The sequence below is a fragment of the Setaria viridis genome, chromosome 7 (genome assembly GCF_005286985.2).
Source record: "Setaria viridis chromosome 7, Setaria_viridis_v4.0, whole genome shotgun sequence".
Taxonomy (NCBI): domain Eukaryota; kingdom Viridiplantae; phylum Streptophyta; class Magnoliopsida; order Poales; family Poaceae; genus Setaria; species Setaria viridis.
In genome coordinates, this window is record NC_048269.2 from 10,858,865 (window position 1) to 10,875,677 (window position 16,813).

Consider the following 16,813-nt stretch of genomic DNA (forward strand, 5'->3'; position numbering starts at 1 on the left):
GATCCAATCCAACACGTTTTGTTGCTGGATTCGGACTACAGTTCTGGCCCAACTTGCAACGACCGCCACGACCTCATCCGGACTCCGTTTTGGGCGTTCAAGTACTCCTTGGAATCCTTATGAAGCCTATTTTCATATGGATCTGGACTCATGTCCATATCTATTCTGAGGCGGCCGTAATCATCGAAATACTACCGAGAGGTTTTCTGTCCATAGGTGCTGCGTCGCCCTATTTTGGCCTGATGGGCCGTGTATCAAGTTGGGTCCATTAGGGACGTGTCCTAGGGTTGGAGCACGATCCCAACACCCCCCTGGTCGTCCTCCTAGGTATTAATAAGGATTAGAGCCGCCACGAACAGATTGGGTTTTGTTTTGTTGAAAGTTTAGCCATTGCTACTTCCTTGTAGACGCGTGTGTCGACTAGACCATCCGTTCTACTCGATTCGGAACCCCAACTTTGTGATTTCAGATTTGTTTTCATCTCCATATTTGCAATTGAGTTGCTTGTTCTACTTGTTCTTGCTTGTTCTTCGATTGCTTGCAGGACGAGTGCCCTAGTGGCCGGGTGACGCGCTCCACAAGATCGCGGCAGCCATTGGAGGTGGTGTATCGGTTGCTAAGGCGCAGCTTGGAAGGCTGTAGTCGGGCCGTGAACGTCGTCTCCATCCACCAATCGAGTTATCCACGCCTCTCTCATCGAAAGATCGGGAATCAACCCTAGCGGGTTCATATCAGTAGGGGGGCTGTCGCGCCACTCCGCCTGGCGCGGCAAGGGTACCCCCCGCGCCAAATCTATTAAGGTTTCAGTAGGTTTCTGGGCTGCTAGACTTCCGCCGACTCAGCTGCCCCAGCAATCCGGCTGATGAAACTTAAATAGCTTTTTTTGTTTTGATTTTTATTAAACTAGTTTCAACCACGAAATTATTCCGTATCTCGTCTAGTACGCGATAGCCTACCAGTGCGAACATTTACGAAAAAATACACGAAACACAAGTATGTCATGGAGCAAACATATAATTTTGTATGGACAGAAATAAACCTAACATCCAACCTAGTCTTTTACACGCGTGACAGAAATAAACCTAACAACCAACTTAGTCTTTTACACACGTGACAGTTCCAATAGTCTTGCACACACATATAACATAAATTGCACACCTAGTGCATCACACTTGAGAAATGCAACGTTCAGTGTCGTGACCGCCACTCATCCGGAGGAGTAAAAGGATCTCTTGGGCGAGGCTCCCTCCTTGGATGCGTGTAACGACCCCGGATAAATCATTCGGGTCAATCTTAATCCGAGCCCCAAATTCCTCTGTCTCAGCTCTTCTCGAGCAGAAGTGCTCCACTCCAGTTCCCAGTCCTGACCCCTGAAGACTCCAACTCACCCTGCCAGTTCCTTCTAAGTCTCAACAGCAGTGTCCCTCTCAATCTGGAGCAAAGGAGAACCCGAGACTGACGGGTGGACCTGCAATCTTTTCCCCGGATCTCCCGAGGTAGACGCACCGAGTGGCCTGCACCGCTTCAGAGCTCCCCCGCCGTGTGGCTCAACTTCTCCGATGCCCGCCACTCCGCCCAGTCGCCGGCTGCGACAGGATGGATTCTCGCGCCCTCCTCCCCAATCGCAGCGGAAGCCCCTTTGCAACCCTTTCTGCAGTGCCTCAGCTCGCTCGCGCCCTCGCCGGCCGCGCCTTGGTGCTCCAACGCTGCTGTGGCAGAGCTTTGCCACCTGCTGCGTCCAAACTGCCTCGCAGCTCGCGCCCATCATCATCTTACCAGATCCCCGGCTGCAAGGCCTGATGCCTTCCGGCTTTTCCGCTGCCTCTACACATTCGCGCTCGCCCGCGCAGCCGCAGCCCACCTATCTTTTCACCGGTTGCAACCTCGCTTGTAGTGCCATTCTCCCTGTCACAACCATCAGATCCGCCGCACGACGACGCCCACCTCCGCCAAATCTCAGCCCCGGCAAAATCGCGCCTGCGCCGCCTTGTCTCCCGTGCCCAATAGCTGAGGACGCTATCTCCGAAGTCTTGTTCCGCTGCCCATCGCCGCTCAATCGCCGCCATGGCAGCGCACTCCCTCTTTTCTTCTGGTCTTCGTGCTACTCCAACTCCCTCTCTCTTCCGTGCAGCTATAAAAGGGAATGCCAGAGCCCTACTGGAGTTCCCTTCGCCATCGTTGCCTCGCCGCCTTGTTCCTTTGTTTTGTGCTTGAGCGCCGCCACCTAAGTTCTTGATGAACTCTCATCTCCGCTCAACACCCGCCCCTCCCAATCCACCCAGCCGCTTGCTTCTCCGCGCTGTGCTAGAGCTTCCTTGTTGCTCACAAGAAGCTCCGCCGCCGCCGGAGCCCCGCCGGACATCGCCGCCACCAAAGCCTTAGTGCTTAAGACCTTCCACTCAAGTCTACTCCTTCCCGACCCCAAAAGGCTGCACCTATAAACCGAAGGTAAGCTGCCGACCCCTCACCGGTTCGCCTGACCCTAGCTGTTCGCCCGACCCCTTTTCCGTCTCGCCCGACCCTGTCTGTTAGCCGACCCTTATCTGCTTCGCCCGAGGATTCGGCTGTACTTTTTCCTTGACCCGAGGGTATCTGTGTAAAATTTCGGGGACTTCTCTGTAATAAATCTGAGGACCCCAAACACAGTCATCCCTTAAGGTTTAAGGGTCAGATCATAAGTTTCTTCCAATCCGACCCGTGGTCTTATTCTCTATCCACTGAAGCTTGAAACCCCACACTTTTTCCGTAGCTTTGCTACAAGTTTCTGGGCTAAGACTTGCGAGTGTTGCTGTTGAAATAACTGTCTAAACACTAACTCCTGCATTGCATTCGTGTAGAGCCGTCTTGCTGATGGCATCTACGAGCTACACCCTGTGCCAGAAGACGGAGCTGTAGCTGAGCTACCAGTTCCAGAAGTCGAAGTCGCACCAGCTGAAGACCCGCTTCCCTCCCCTCCGCTTGAAGGCAAGCCCCGGAGCATGAACCCCAAAGTTTCCCAAACTTGCGCATGCCTTCTTTCTCATATTGTGCATTTACGTATAGGAGTTGTTTGCAACCTTAGATGCATGACATAGTTCCTTTGATTTGAACAATAGTTGTGGACGGTAATTCATTATTTGTCGGGAAGAATCTTCTTGACAATATTCAACACCCCTGAAATGCCTTATCGAACACACCATTTTTTGCCTTCCATTGCACAAATTCTAGTGTCGTACCTAGTTTTTATGGCCCTATTGGCAATCTGGGTACAACAATTTTTGGTGATCATCTATCATGCGCTGCAACTTTCCTGCTTCCTACTCAGTTTCACAATCTCTGTGTGCATCTCGTAGCACCTGACCAAGGTCATCAGTAGGGCCATTTTCTGCAAACTCATCTTCATCAGCCTCGCCCATTATAGTATCTGCAAAAGCTTGGCCTGCAACCCAGTCCGGAATGCTGTCATCCTCCTCCTCATCGCCATCTTCCATTACAACCCCTCGTTCATCGTGCTTGGTCCAAACCAAATAGTTAGGTATGAAACCGTATCTAAACAAGTGGCTGTGAATAGTCCCCCAAGAATCCTTTGAATAGTCCTTCTTGTTATTGCATTGGAAGCATGGACAACATACGAACCCATTCTCTTGCGTGTTCGCTTTGGCCACTTCGAGAAAATAATGCAAGCCATCAATAAACACCTTGCTCCGCCTGTTTGCATTATACATCCATTGCCGGTTCATCTGCATCGTATTACGCATGAAAATGGATTACACTTGACAATGGATTACGCGTGAAAATTGATTTACACTTGAAAATAGATTACGCGTGAAAATTGATTACACTTGAAAATTGATTACGCGTGACAATTGATTACACTTGAAAATGGATTCACGATTGAAAGCATGTCAAATGTTGTAGTGCAAATAATGCTGAAAGTTTAGATATAGATACAAATACACATATTTAAATTAAAGATCAAGACAACATGATACAGTACAACAAACCATCCACTGGTTATTATCTAGGAGGACTTTAAGTATCCTTGGGCGGTGAAGATGAAGGTTCCGCTGACCCAGCCTCATCCTGTGGTTTATTTGTGCCACCTGAAACAGTAGAAATAAGTGGACGTGAAACACCTGGGATTGAGGGTGGAGCATAACGACCACCAAAAGGAGGTTCCTGACCCGCGGCAACAGTTTCTTCCTGACGTTTTTGCAAATAACAAAGCATTGTTTTTTCCAACGCGCTCATTTTCTTCGGCTTATGCTGAGGGCCAACTATGATTTTTCCCCTTGCCAAAAGAGGAACAACAATCGCCTCCACCATCGCCACTTCCTCCAGTAGCAGAAGCCATCTATGTACAAAAATTGTTACCTTAGCACTGCAGAAGTTGTTGAACTTGAAGACCATAATCATCTCGCGAGCATGTCCTCAACTAGGCGGCACCGCACTTCGTCATGAAAGAGGTTCGATTTTACGAAAAAGGGGACACGGTCACGATGTCCGTATCCACTCTTTCTCGTAAAATCGAACCTTCTTCTTGACATACGTTGCTGCTCGGCGGAGAACATCCTCGCAGAGATGAACACGGTATGCAAGTTCAACAAGTATGGATTTGAAAAATTATATTGAATTTGATAAGATAAACCATCTAGATGAGCAAGAATACATACTATATATGACACATCAATCTCCCTCACATTCTAATGAGGACACCACATGTACATCTACACCAGTAGCACCTCAGGCGCCTCCAGTTGCTCCTCCACCTCAGGCGCCTACAGTTGATCATCTAGTTGGGCCAATCACTCGGGCCCGTGCGAGAGAATTAAACTTCATCATGCTGTTAAGGAACGAAGGCCCAGTGGAATAAGAAGATGGCCCAACAGGGCAGCCCAGGTGGGGCGCCTAGGGTTGGGAGCCGCGGCCCTCCCCCTGGTCGCGCGCGCCACCCTCCTGCCGTGGCGCCTGCTCCGAACTCCAGGGGCTGCGCCCCCTTTATTTAGTTGGAGTCCCTTTTGTTTACAAATTGAGTTTTGTTTTACATCTAGCTTTAGCTACTCTCGAACACGCGCAAATACGCCCTGTCCTCGTGTGATTCAGAACTCCACCTTCGAGTGATATTGAGATTGCTCGCATCTTTTTCTTGTTCGTTTTTCAATTGCGTGCAGGAAACGATCTTCGTGATCAGGCTGATCTCGCACCGGCGAGGTTGGTAACCATCGGGAGTTGGTTCAACGATTGCATTGGCGCTTCGGGTTCGCTCGTCATAGTCGGATCGTGAGGGTCTACTTCCACCAAATCGAAATTATCTCCACTCACCGAAAGATCGGGTACTCGAAGCTAATTCCCATCTAGCTCAAAATACCTCTCCATTTTCTACTTCATCACATTCTAGCAAATAAACTTTCCATCTCCAAAGCATAAATCAAAGCGTAACAAGAGGATGAAGTAGCAAACCTTCACAACACTTGTATTGGCTGAGTGAAATTCCCATGAAAATGAGGAAAAAAAATTTGGGCAGCACCTCCCTTGCTTCGGCACCACCGGAGAGTGGTGAAGTTTATCTCTCCGTCTATGTGGTGGACTGGCTCGGGCTAGAGGAAGAAGAAAGACCTCTGTCCTGGTATATAATGGGGATGAGTATTTATCACGGTTAAAAACTCCAACCGGGACTAAACTTTTTGTCCCGGGTGGAGGCTTCAACCGGGACAAAAGGTCAACCCTTTTATCCCGGTTGGATCCTCCAACCGGGACAAAAGGGTCTCGCCACCGACACCCCAAAACTAGCCATTGGGACTAAAGGGGGGCCTTTAGTCCCGGTTGCAAATACCAACCGAGACTAACTCCCCCTCCATTTTTGCCTACCGTGGCGCACCCCCTTTTGTCCCAGGCCAACTTTAAACCGGGATAAAAGGGGGCGCATCGAAAGCCAATTCTCTACTAGTGTTTGCATCATTATGTTTCTTATGTTGAGATCTACAAAACAAGAACTATATCGATATATTTTGAAATATATTTTATATACTAGCAACTTATATTGAGTATGTGGCAGCTACTTATATATTAAGTGTGCAACGATGTGTGTAAATAGTTTACACAACAAATTATGTGCATAAATTGCTACACAAATAATATTTACATTCATATTGTTTACCTACTCAACACTAAAGTATCTAAATAAATCACCACATTATCTCTACATAAGGTATTTACTGCAAGATATGCTAGATAACACTACTGGCAAACATGGCATTAGTCCCGGTTGGTAGGCCTCAAAGATCTTGAAAATCTATCCGGGATAAAATTTTTGAGACAAAAGGGGCTTCTATAGTCCCTGGTCGTTCAACCGGGACTAAAGTGGATACGTGCATGCGCCTGTATGGCGCGTGCAAGTACCCTTTAGTACTTAAGATTTTTTTAAAAAAATTATTTTCCATATTAATATTGCATGCAAGTCATATATATATATATATTTCATGGTATTAGTATATATATCTACAGTTCGTAGTATATTATACAAATCAATCTAGTATTTATACAATTACTATATATACAATAATTTATCCACTTCATTCCTAGGATCCTCCTGTCGTGGTGTTGCTCGGTGCGTGTATTGAACATAATTAAGTATTAATAGTTTTATTTTACGTACATTTATATCATGCAACGACATCACCTTGGGTCCCACAAAACTCTGCATGTGCTCACGGACGTAGTATCCATATAGATTATTCCCTTATTCCTGTACTAAGCACTTTAGTGGGAAAAAAACAGGTTATGAAATATTTGTGTTATAGAATGTACAAAATGTGCAAACTTCATACGTATTGGAAAGTCTATTTTGAATGTAAGGTTTTCTTTGAATGGATCACGATGATTCTTAAGGAATGGTTTCCATGCATTGCGGATTAAAATAATGAATGATACAGTGTTAGGTGAAAATTTAGGAAACAAACTTTTGCACAGAGATAAAGGTCCAAAATTATTACGAGTTTAGCATGTTTTGAATGTCTTGGTACTCCTTCGGTGGTTTCCTCAATGAATCGAGCACAACGATGCGGCTTGTATCAATCATAATTATTGTGAGGATCTAGTGGAACTGTGTACGTAAATATTCATATTAGAGCTAACTAACATTAATTAGGTAAGGAAAAAGAAAACATAAATAGATAGTACCCACACTTACTTACTTAAAGTTGTATGGTAGTAGTATAAGTAATGTTCATATTAGAGTTAACTAACATTAATTAGGTAAGGAAAAAGAAAACATAAATAGATGGTACCCACACTTACTTAAAGTTGTATGGCAGTAGTATGTAACTCTTGTAATGTTATTTGTCAAGGAAATTGTATACCGCCTCCAATGTTTTCTTTGGCTAATCCCGTATCTGCTTTTGGTTAACAAGCGATGGATCCATGAAGCCAACATTGAAGTATGATTCTCTATGACACCTCTGAATTAGCATCCTACATAAAATGGAATACGAAGTTAGTAGGGAGACGCGCACACAAAAAATAATAATATGAGCCAAAATTTACATATAGATAAAAAGACACTTACAGAATCCAGACGCTAATGAGAGAGACGTCAAGGGCATCCTAATGGTACACTTCATATATATCCGTGAATTCCATCCTTTGGCACCTTCGCCAAAAAAAATCAGTCGGTTTAACCCAAAGACCGAACATGAGCCTCTCGTCGGTAGATTGCTTCATGTACCATTCATGGAATTCGTACAACTTCATGGATAGCTTCCGTACCAACTCAGGCCTTACTACAGGCTTGCCTAGCTCAAAGGTCTATTTAGGTACAACTGGCTCTGGAGCTGGCAGTTCAACTTGCCCTAGAACTTCAGCAAGAGACATACCTGTATCTTGCATAAATCAAATGACATGGATTTGTTGTTCTAAGGGCATTGCTACTATAGTTTGAGCATCTTTATCTGGTAGATCCCCGAGCTGGGGGATAGTATGATTTGAAGACAACTTTCCTTTCCATTTTTTCTTCTCATCAGCCTTAACTAACGCCCAGTCGTAGTTTGATAGTAGAGTCCTCTTTACTTCTTTTGACATGCTAATAAAAAAATTGTAATTTTGCTCGATCTACTGGATTTGGCTCCATCTCCTTTGCTTTTTTTTTTCTTCAGTGCATTTTGTTAAGAACTCCTTGCAAGTTGCTTGGGATAGCTCCTGCAATTCCTCATCAGTCATATTGGCCGGTAGTTTCTCAATGGGTTCAGGCTTCTTTGTTTTCTTCATTTGCTGCCTTGGCTTGGAAGATGGTGGTCATGAATTCTTCAAAGGTGTTGTAGGTTCCTTGCTCGATGCAGATCTTAGTCCTAGAGACGGTGATCAGGGAGGGGTGTTGTTGTCGTTGTCACTCACAGCACCAGGATTCGATGGAGATGGAGACGGTGATCGAGCAGGATGCGATGGTCCTGGTGGTTATGAAAGTCCTAGAGAAGGATGTGCTGGAGATGACAGTCTTGAGCTTTGAGGAGATGGTCGTGGTGGGCGATCTACGGGGAGCAATGATGCCTCCGTGCCAAGGATGATGATGTAGTGTTTGCACCATAGAATGAATCCATGAAGCGCATCTCCTAGTGTCCTTTTCCCGTCACCTCTCGGGAGGTAGAGCTCTAGGCCTTCATATTGACTATCAACAATATGCTCTAGGCCGATGCTTGTGTAGCCAGGTGGAATCTTCATGCCATGGCTTGCCTGTCTTGGTTGGATTGGTAATGCACTCCCGTACACCACCTATACATATAGCAGAAATAAATAAGTTATTAAACTCCTGAGGCGTGGATCAATTGAGAAGATTGCATACCTTATATATATATGTATACCTTAATAGTGATATTGCCAAACGGACGGGGGAGACGAGGCGGCACGGATCTTAAAGTACGCTAAGTGGGAGATGAAGGTCGGGGAGATGAGTGGGCACCTTTTAAACCCCCCGCCCAGACGAGTGGGCACCTTTTAAACCCCCCGCCCCCCCCAACCAAGTCCTAGGTTGATTTTTCAACCGGGACTAAAAGGCCTTTAGTCTCGGTTGCAAAGTCCACTCCAGGAGTTCAGGACTAATGCCCCCCCTCCCCCCCCCCCGCCCCGGTCGCGGTTGCAATTTGCAACCGTGACTGAAGGGTGCTTTTTGCGCGGGATGTGAAAATGACCCTTTAGTCCCGGTTGCTAATTGCAATTGGGACTAAAGGTACAACTGGGACTGAAGCCCCCTACCCTTGCGGTGGCCTTCGATGGCACATTTTTGACCCGGGATTAAAGTGACTATAGTCACGGGTCCAATGTTAACAGGGACTAAAGGGGCTGGATGGAAGGTCAGTTCTCCAGTAGTGTAACTTGTCATAGTGTGTGTGCACAAGTTGTTACACATCTTTAAATAATTGGTACAGTTTATACGGTATGAATTTATGTGCATACCGTGTAATAATTTTATTCTATTTTTTTAAATAGCAAGTTATGACATAGTTGGTACTATGTAACAAGTTTGTTATATATTTTTGCTACGGCTGCATATCATGTAACAGATTTAATATAGTATTGAGATAGCAACTAAGTGTGCATACTATGTGACAACACTTTTGGGATAGCAACTTTAATATATACATGGTAACAACTCCTTTCATAATCTCTAATTATACATTTACATAAAAATTGCTATTAATACAAAAAGTCTTCAAACTATATGCAAGTGGGATCTAGTTTTATTCGTCTCGTCGTGTACAAAAAATTGGTACAAATGGAATTTGAAACTGACACTCTATTCAAAAGTTATAGCGATTTAAAGTAAATATTATCCCTTTTTCCCAAGGCGACATAAGTCTAACAATAGACATGCATGTAGTCTTCCAACCCTACTCGGCGCTAGCACAGTAGGGTTGCACTGTTTCTTATTGCGCAACTAGTCATGGGTTAACCCAGTCTTAAACTATTTGTAGATTGTAAACTTTCATATATATATATATATGATATATGATATATATAAATGATTTGTACATACATCTGTCAGTTTCTGAACCTGTGACCTCATGCTCGCGCATGACACCCCCTAACCACTCTCTGCAGTGCTTGTGATAACATTGAAATGTTTTTTTTCCTTTGGACCATTGTTGGCTGCAACTTTTAATGATAATTTAGATATAATTGACTTCAAGTGCCGAAGTTGTCAACTATAAATTTCCAGTTCCAAATGGCTTTGTTGAGTTTGCTAGTGTAGTGTTTTTCGTGGTTGTGGTTCATTTGGGTCCCTTGTGTTCATCCGGATACCTTTGTGTTCATTTATATACTATGAAATCATCACCCTTAGAAGCTTTGCTCGGAGAATTAATGTTTGGGAAAAAAAGTAAGCTCAGCCCTCATCCGAGGTGACAAAAAAGTGTGTGCCCAGAAGCATCTAGCCTAGAACTACTCAGCGAGGGCTTGAGCTCTGTAGGCTTCTAAGTCTTCTCATATATCTTGCTGTTGCTTTGAGATACCACATCTACCCTTGTTTGTGAATGGGTCATGTCCTACTAGGATCCTGTTTTATTATGTTCTACTCCCTCCTTATAATACTATTCATTTTGGCTTTTCTAAATACACAATTTTTCCTATGTATCTAGATATAATATATATATATATATATATGCACATCAAAAGTTATGTATATATATCAAGAAAAAATCCAAATTGAGTAGTAATTTGGGATGGAGGGAGTAATAGGCATGCGTTTTCCTGAAGTTCTCAGTAGCATATTATTTCTTGTATAAGTATTGTCTTCCATATATTGGATTGTATGTTTTCACTACTAGAAAAAGTGGATTTACTACTAGTTGGGAAGCCCCCCTCTAGTACCGGTTGGCTAACCGGTACTAGCCAATCAGTACTAGAGGGTCCCTATAGTACCAGTTAGAATAACTGGTACTAGAGGGTATTAAAAAATAAAAAAAAATCAAAATCCCCATGGCCCCGCCCCCACCCCCGCTGGCTCCTCCTCCCTCTACCCCCGTCGGTGGCCCCTCCAGCCCTGCCGCCAGCTCCAGCTCCTCACCCCAGGCATGAGGTGAGGGGTGACCGGAGGGGGAGTTGCGGGGAGGCCGAGGGAGAGGGCACGCTAGAGGGAGGGAGGGAGCCGGTTGCCGTTGGAGAAGAGGAGCGGGAGGGAGAAGAATGGAGAGAAGAGGAGCGGGAGGGAGAGAGAAGATGGTGTTGTGCTGTGCGGAAGAGAGGAGAGAAGAATGGAGAAGAGAAGGAGGAAGTCCCTCTGGTACCGGTTGGTAGCTCCACCCGGTACTAGAAGGTCACCTGTAGTACCGGATGAAGTCCCCATCCGGTACTTAGAGGCTGGGACTCCAGGGAGTCCCAACTTTGGAACCGAACAACCGGTACTAAGGCTAGGGATCAAAGGTTATTTTTCTAGCAGTGTTTTATCCTTACGGTATACCAGGAACAAAACTGAATGTAACACAAGACAATTTGAGATGTGCTCGCCGAATAGCACAAGTGAGAAAGAGAGAGGGAGATAATCTGAAATTAGTTAAGAGGGATGATGGATGTTGAGTTCGTGGGACAGTTGTTGAAGATAGATACCACGACGCGGGAATCCATTTTCTGTTTTTGAGATCCAACCAAATAATTCTTTGAAAATATGGTTAACCTAGTAACAACCTTACGCTTGTTTTCTTGAAGCTCATTTCAAAACTTATTTTTGTTATTCTGCTTTGTTTTTAATTTGGGAGATCCAAACAGCAAGCACCAACAAGTGTGATTAAGATACTAGCTAATAACATCAACAAAGATGGAAAGTTTAGTTAAACCGACAAACTTACAATTCTCAGAATAACACATGTTTATTACTAGCCCAGCTGAATTGCACGGGTTGACAAAGTAGCTAATACAATACGAAATACTAAATTCTTAAAAAACACAAGGGGTACTTCCTGTAGTACTCCTACATTTTTTGCGTGACAAATCCAAATAAACCATTAGGGTGTGGTGGTGTGGATAGCCATAGCCCATAAGTGATATGAGAGGCTATTATTTCTTATATCTATGACGGTAACGGTTATGCGGCATGCCCAGTAGTGATGGGGACGCTGTGGAGAACGACGGTCTCGACGGTGAGGCCTGGACCAAAGCCAAAGAGCACACCCCAGTCCATGCCCTCACCGGTAGTAGCTCGTCCATCTTCGGCCGAGAACTTCCGCATCTCGTCGAGGATGAAGAGCACGCAGGCGCTTGACATGTTGCCATACTCAGAAAGGACCTGGCGGGTGGCGCGGAGCCTGGCCTTGTCAATTCCAGCCTTGGACTCCACCGCGTTCAGGATTGCCGGGCCGCCGGGGTGCGCCACCCAGAAGATGGAGTTCCAATCGGAGATGCCGAGCGGCTTGAAGGACTCCTCCAACAGGCGCTCGATGTTGGAGGAGATGAGCTCCGGGACTCTTTCCTGGAGATGGAAGGTGAGCCCAACCTCACGGAGGTGACCTTCAATGGCGCCGTCCGAGTTAGGCAGAATGGTCTCCGACGCTGATACCATTTGAAACAATGGCCGCTCCACATGCTCGTCGGGGTCCGCGCCTACTATCACCGCAGCCGCGCCGTCGCCGAACAGAGCCTGGCCGACTAGCGAGTCGAGGTGAGCCTCGGAGGGGCCCCGGAACGTTACCACGGTGATCTCCGAGCACACGATCAGCACCCGGGCGCCGCGGTTGTTCTCGGCGAGGTCCTTGGCGATCCGGAGCACCATCCCGCCGGCGAAGCAGCCCTGGTGGTAGAGCATGACCCGCTTCACGGAGGGGTCCAGGCCGAGGAGCTTGATGATCCGGGAGTCGGCGCCGGGCATGTCGACGCCGGAGGTGGTGCAGAAGATGATGTGCGTGATCTGGGAACGCGGCTGGCCCCACTCTTTGAGCGCCTTCTCCGCCGCTGCGGCGCCCAGCTTGGGTACCTCCTCCACCAGGATGTCCTGGCGTGCGTTCAGGGATGGGGCAGAGTATGAGGCCATGTTGGGGTTCTCCAGCAGGATGTCCTCCGTCAAGTGCATGTAGCGCTTCTGGATCATCGACTTGCGGCCTGCACCCACCCACACTCATGACGTTTGAAATTCAAATTTTTTTAAAGGATTGCATAGTACAGATTAAATGTTTGCAAATGACATTATTATCCGAGATGAATACATGCATTATCAGTAAGTTTTTTAGCCTTTGAAAAACTAGAATTGGGGCCCATATATGCAACTATGCAAGGATTTGAAGACAGTGACCGGTCCAATCTGCTGGACAATAAAACTTACCGTGGAGAGAATATAAAGGAATAATCGACTAATAGAGGAAAAGTTAGAAAAAGGGGTCGAGCTTTGTCAATGAAATTGCTAAATTCGTTACTTGGTCCGTCCTGGAGGTCCCTCTGTCACCTTTAAACTTCGTTACTACCTACCCACTCAAAACAAAAACCAAACCATTCTGGTGGCCGCCATTTACCAGGTTGGTTCAGCACAGGACGTGAACATGCATGATGATCGAAGCATGTTTAGCATGACGTGCAAACTAGGAAAGCATGTTTAGCATGACGCATGCGATTATGGCTAGCAAACCAGTTCAGTTATCGGAAGACGTCTGGGAGTATAGGAAGAGAACTAGTAGTGTTGCATACGCACATATCCTCTTGAATTTCTCCTTGAGCTCGGTCATGTGCTCGCTCTTGGTGACCCGGAAATAGTAGTCCGCGTAATCCGCCTGGTACACGCAGTTTGGCGGCGTCACCGTCCCGATGGCCAGCACGGACGCCGGGCCCTCGGCGCGCTGCGCCTTCCTCACCTCCTCCACCGTCACCTTCGCCGCCATCTCTCGATTCCGCCGGGAGCTGAAACAGAAAGCAGCAAGCAGCAAGGTATAGCTCTCAAGCCTTAGCGTACCAGCTTGTAGTACGTCTCGATATCTGTGTGCTTGGGGTGGAATGCCATGGTCGATCAGTGGCCTATTTTTATAGTCGAGTGTGGTAACAAAATTTCTCGTTGAGCCATTCGTAAAGGTACCTGGGAGCGGACTTGTTACCCAGGTATCCTGCCAGCACGCCGAAAACTTGAGAAAACTAGTGTCATCGTCGTCGTCGTATCGAATTCCTGTACTACTAAAACAGCCATCATCTGGACGGAACAACTCAGGAGAGATTAGCATGCATGCTCCATGCCACGCAACAGTTCATAGTACTCACACATATAAATTTCATGTGCCTTCGGACGAGCACCTACGACTACAATAGTCGGTGGTTTCAGCTTATTAGAACGCAGCTGACGAAACCAACGTCTGCGGTAAATATTCCAAACCGTCTGAAATACAGTTAGGATAACATGATTGAAAATGATTATTGCTAAGGTCTGGTGGTTAACTAAATATCTTGCATATGATATGCACAATATTCACACATATAAATATATAATAAGTTCCATGTGGCTTCACACAAGCACCCTAGCTAGTTATGCGGATCAAGCACCATGTAGACTTGCAATTGGACATTTGTTACCACTATCACATATATACGTGTTCTGATGTCTTTCTTGATAACTTCATAGCCAAGCCGATTCATCTAGAAAGAGATGATAAAAAGGGGACGAAAAAAATGAAATCAACATGGCTACTCCCTCCATCCCAAATTACTATTTGTTTTAGTTTTTCTAAATACATAGTTTTAGATATGCACCTAGATATATACTACGCCTAGAGACATACACTACTGGAGAATAGACCTTTCGTCCACTGCATTAGTGCCGGTTGCAAATGGACTTGGTACTAATGTGAGCATTAGTACTGGACCTAACAGCAAGTTCCTCGGGAGCCACTCGTGACCCCCCTTTAGTACCAGTTGGGGGCACCCTTTAGTACCGGTTGGAGAGCCTCCAACCCGTACTAATGTGCCACAGGACCTTTAGTACTGGGTGGAGCTTCCACCTGGTACTAACTTCCCTCCTATAAATCCGCCTTCTTCCTCCTCCTAAACCAGCCATTCACCACAGCTCGGGCTTCATCCTATCTATGACGCCATAAGGGAGGTGCTGCCGGATTGAAGACCATTTCATGGAAATTTCACTCATTCAAGTGTTCTAAAGGTTAGAAACTTCATCCTCCCTTGATGCATGGTTAGTATACTACGTTTTATGATTTAGAGCTAGAGTAATTTGTGATTTTTAGAATAAGATACAATGGAGAAATTTTTCATTTATATGCATGTGTTATTTAGAGCTCATATTTGTGATTTTTAGAATAAGCTACAACTTTTTGGATGTTATGTTTCGTATTAGTCAAAGAAATTGATACGAGGTTAGAGGAATAATTTTATAATTTTGTTACTTTTCAAATATGAGCTAAATAAATTATGGCAAATATGAATCAGATAAATTGTGGTACATAGAGATAATAAGATGAAATAAAGGTACGTAATTAGTCATTTTTAGAATAAGCAACAATGGAGAAATTTTTCATTTGTGTTATGTTTGAGCTAAGTAAATTGTGTGGAAAATATATAATTTGTTCATAGTTTACTCATTTGCAAATATGAGCTAAATAAATTGTGGTACATAGAGATGGTTGTTGCTACTGGAGGTCCTGGCAATGGTGGATGCGATCATTGTTCCTCTCGTGGCAAGGGGAAAACTATAGATGGCCCTCATGATAAGCCGAAGAAAATGAGCACGTAGGAGAAAGCAATGCTTCGTTATTTGCAAAGATGTCATGCAGATGTTGTTGCAACAGGTCAGAAACCTCCTTTTGGTAGTCCTTATGCGAAAGGTTTTTAATGTTCCATAGATGATGTTGTCTAATATATTAGAACCATTATGCTGTGTTTGTGGTTATTAACAAAGAAAAAAATTAATGTAATAACGAATTGTACTATTATGACATGTGTCCGTTGGGTTTATTAACACTACTATTTGCAAAAATTTCACCCTACTAAACAAGAACTAATTTTTGCATGGTTAAAATATTAAATATTTCAATTTTTAGCACCATTAAATATTAAACAATAAAATTACATAGAATTAAACAAGTACATGATTAAGCATGGTAAACATGTTAATAACACTACAGGCAATATTCTTCCAAATTTTTGCATGGTCAAAATATCTATTTTTTCTAGTTTTAAAGATAACATAAGTATTATGATCATTATAACCTATGAGTAAGTTAGAATTAATAATTTTACTATGTTACAGCAATCAGACCGGCAGGAATCAGTACCTATCCCTTACAAGAATTGAACCTGTGTCTTCGACATGAAAAGACGAGATCTTGAACCGCTAGACGAAAGGGACAACACTTTAGTACTTACTATAGTACTATATATTATATTGATATTGGGTCACTGAACACTGTCCAATACCGGTTTCGGAAGGTTCAAATGCATGTTCCCAATCTTTGATTCTCGTCTTGTTTCACTTTCATTTTCTTTCATTCAGTCTCACTCTCGTTCATGAGTGGAATCGAACCACTAGATATTTAAATGCATCTAATATTTTTATAGTGTGTATCAACATCAAGCTGACAAATTGTTTTTCCTATTTTTCTGAATGTTATTTCTTTTACTACGCAATAAATTAATACAATACCAATTGTAAAAGAAAGAAAAATAAAAAGATGTTAAAGTGCTAGCGCGATCTTCGTCCCCAACACTTAGCGCGATCTTCATCGTCCAAATCCGACGCCGCTCACCTCCACGTCGCGAGCCTTGTTGCCGCCGTCACCCGCTGTTGACCGCTGTTGTCCCTCCTCATCACTGCCGTCGACCACCGGCCGCCCCATCTCATTGACCACCGTAGGCCGCCGCTGTGCCACCT

The 16,813-nt window shown here is 44.7% G+C and overlaps 1 protein-coding gene across 1 annotated transcript; it reads right to left on the minus strand.

Annotated features, from left to right (window-relative positions):
- Positions 1 to 11,812: 11,812 nt before the first annotated feature.
- On the minus strand, positions 11,813 to 13,923 carry LOC117863212 (chalcone synthase 1). The gene is made up of 2 exons (XM_034746830.1): positions 13,640 to 13,923; positions 11,813 to 13,056 (listed from the first exon to the last, which is right to left on the minus strand). The coding sequence occupies exons 1-2, from the start codon at positions 13,824 to 13,826 to the stop codon at positions 12,047 to 12,049; spliced, it is 1,197 nt and encodes a 398-aa protein (XP_034602721.1). The 5' UTR covers positions 13,827 to 13,923; the 3' UTR covers positions 11,813 to 12,046.
- Positions 13,924 to 16,813: the final 2,890 nt, after the last annotated feature.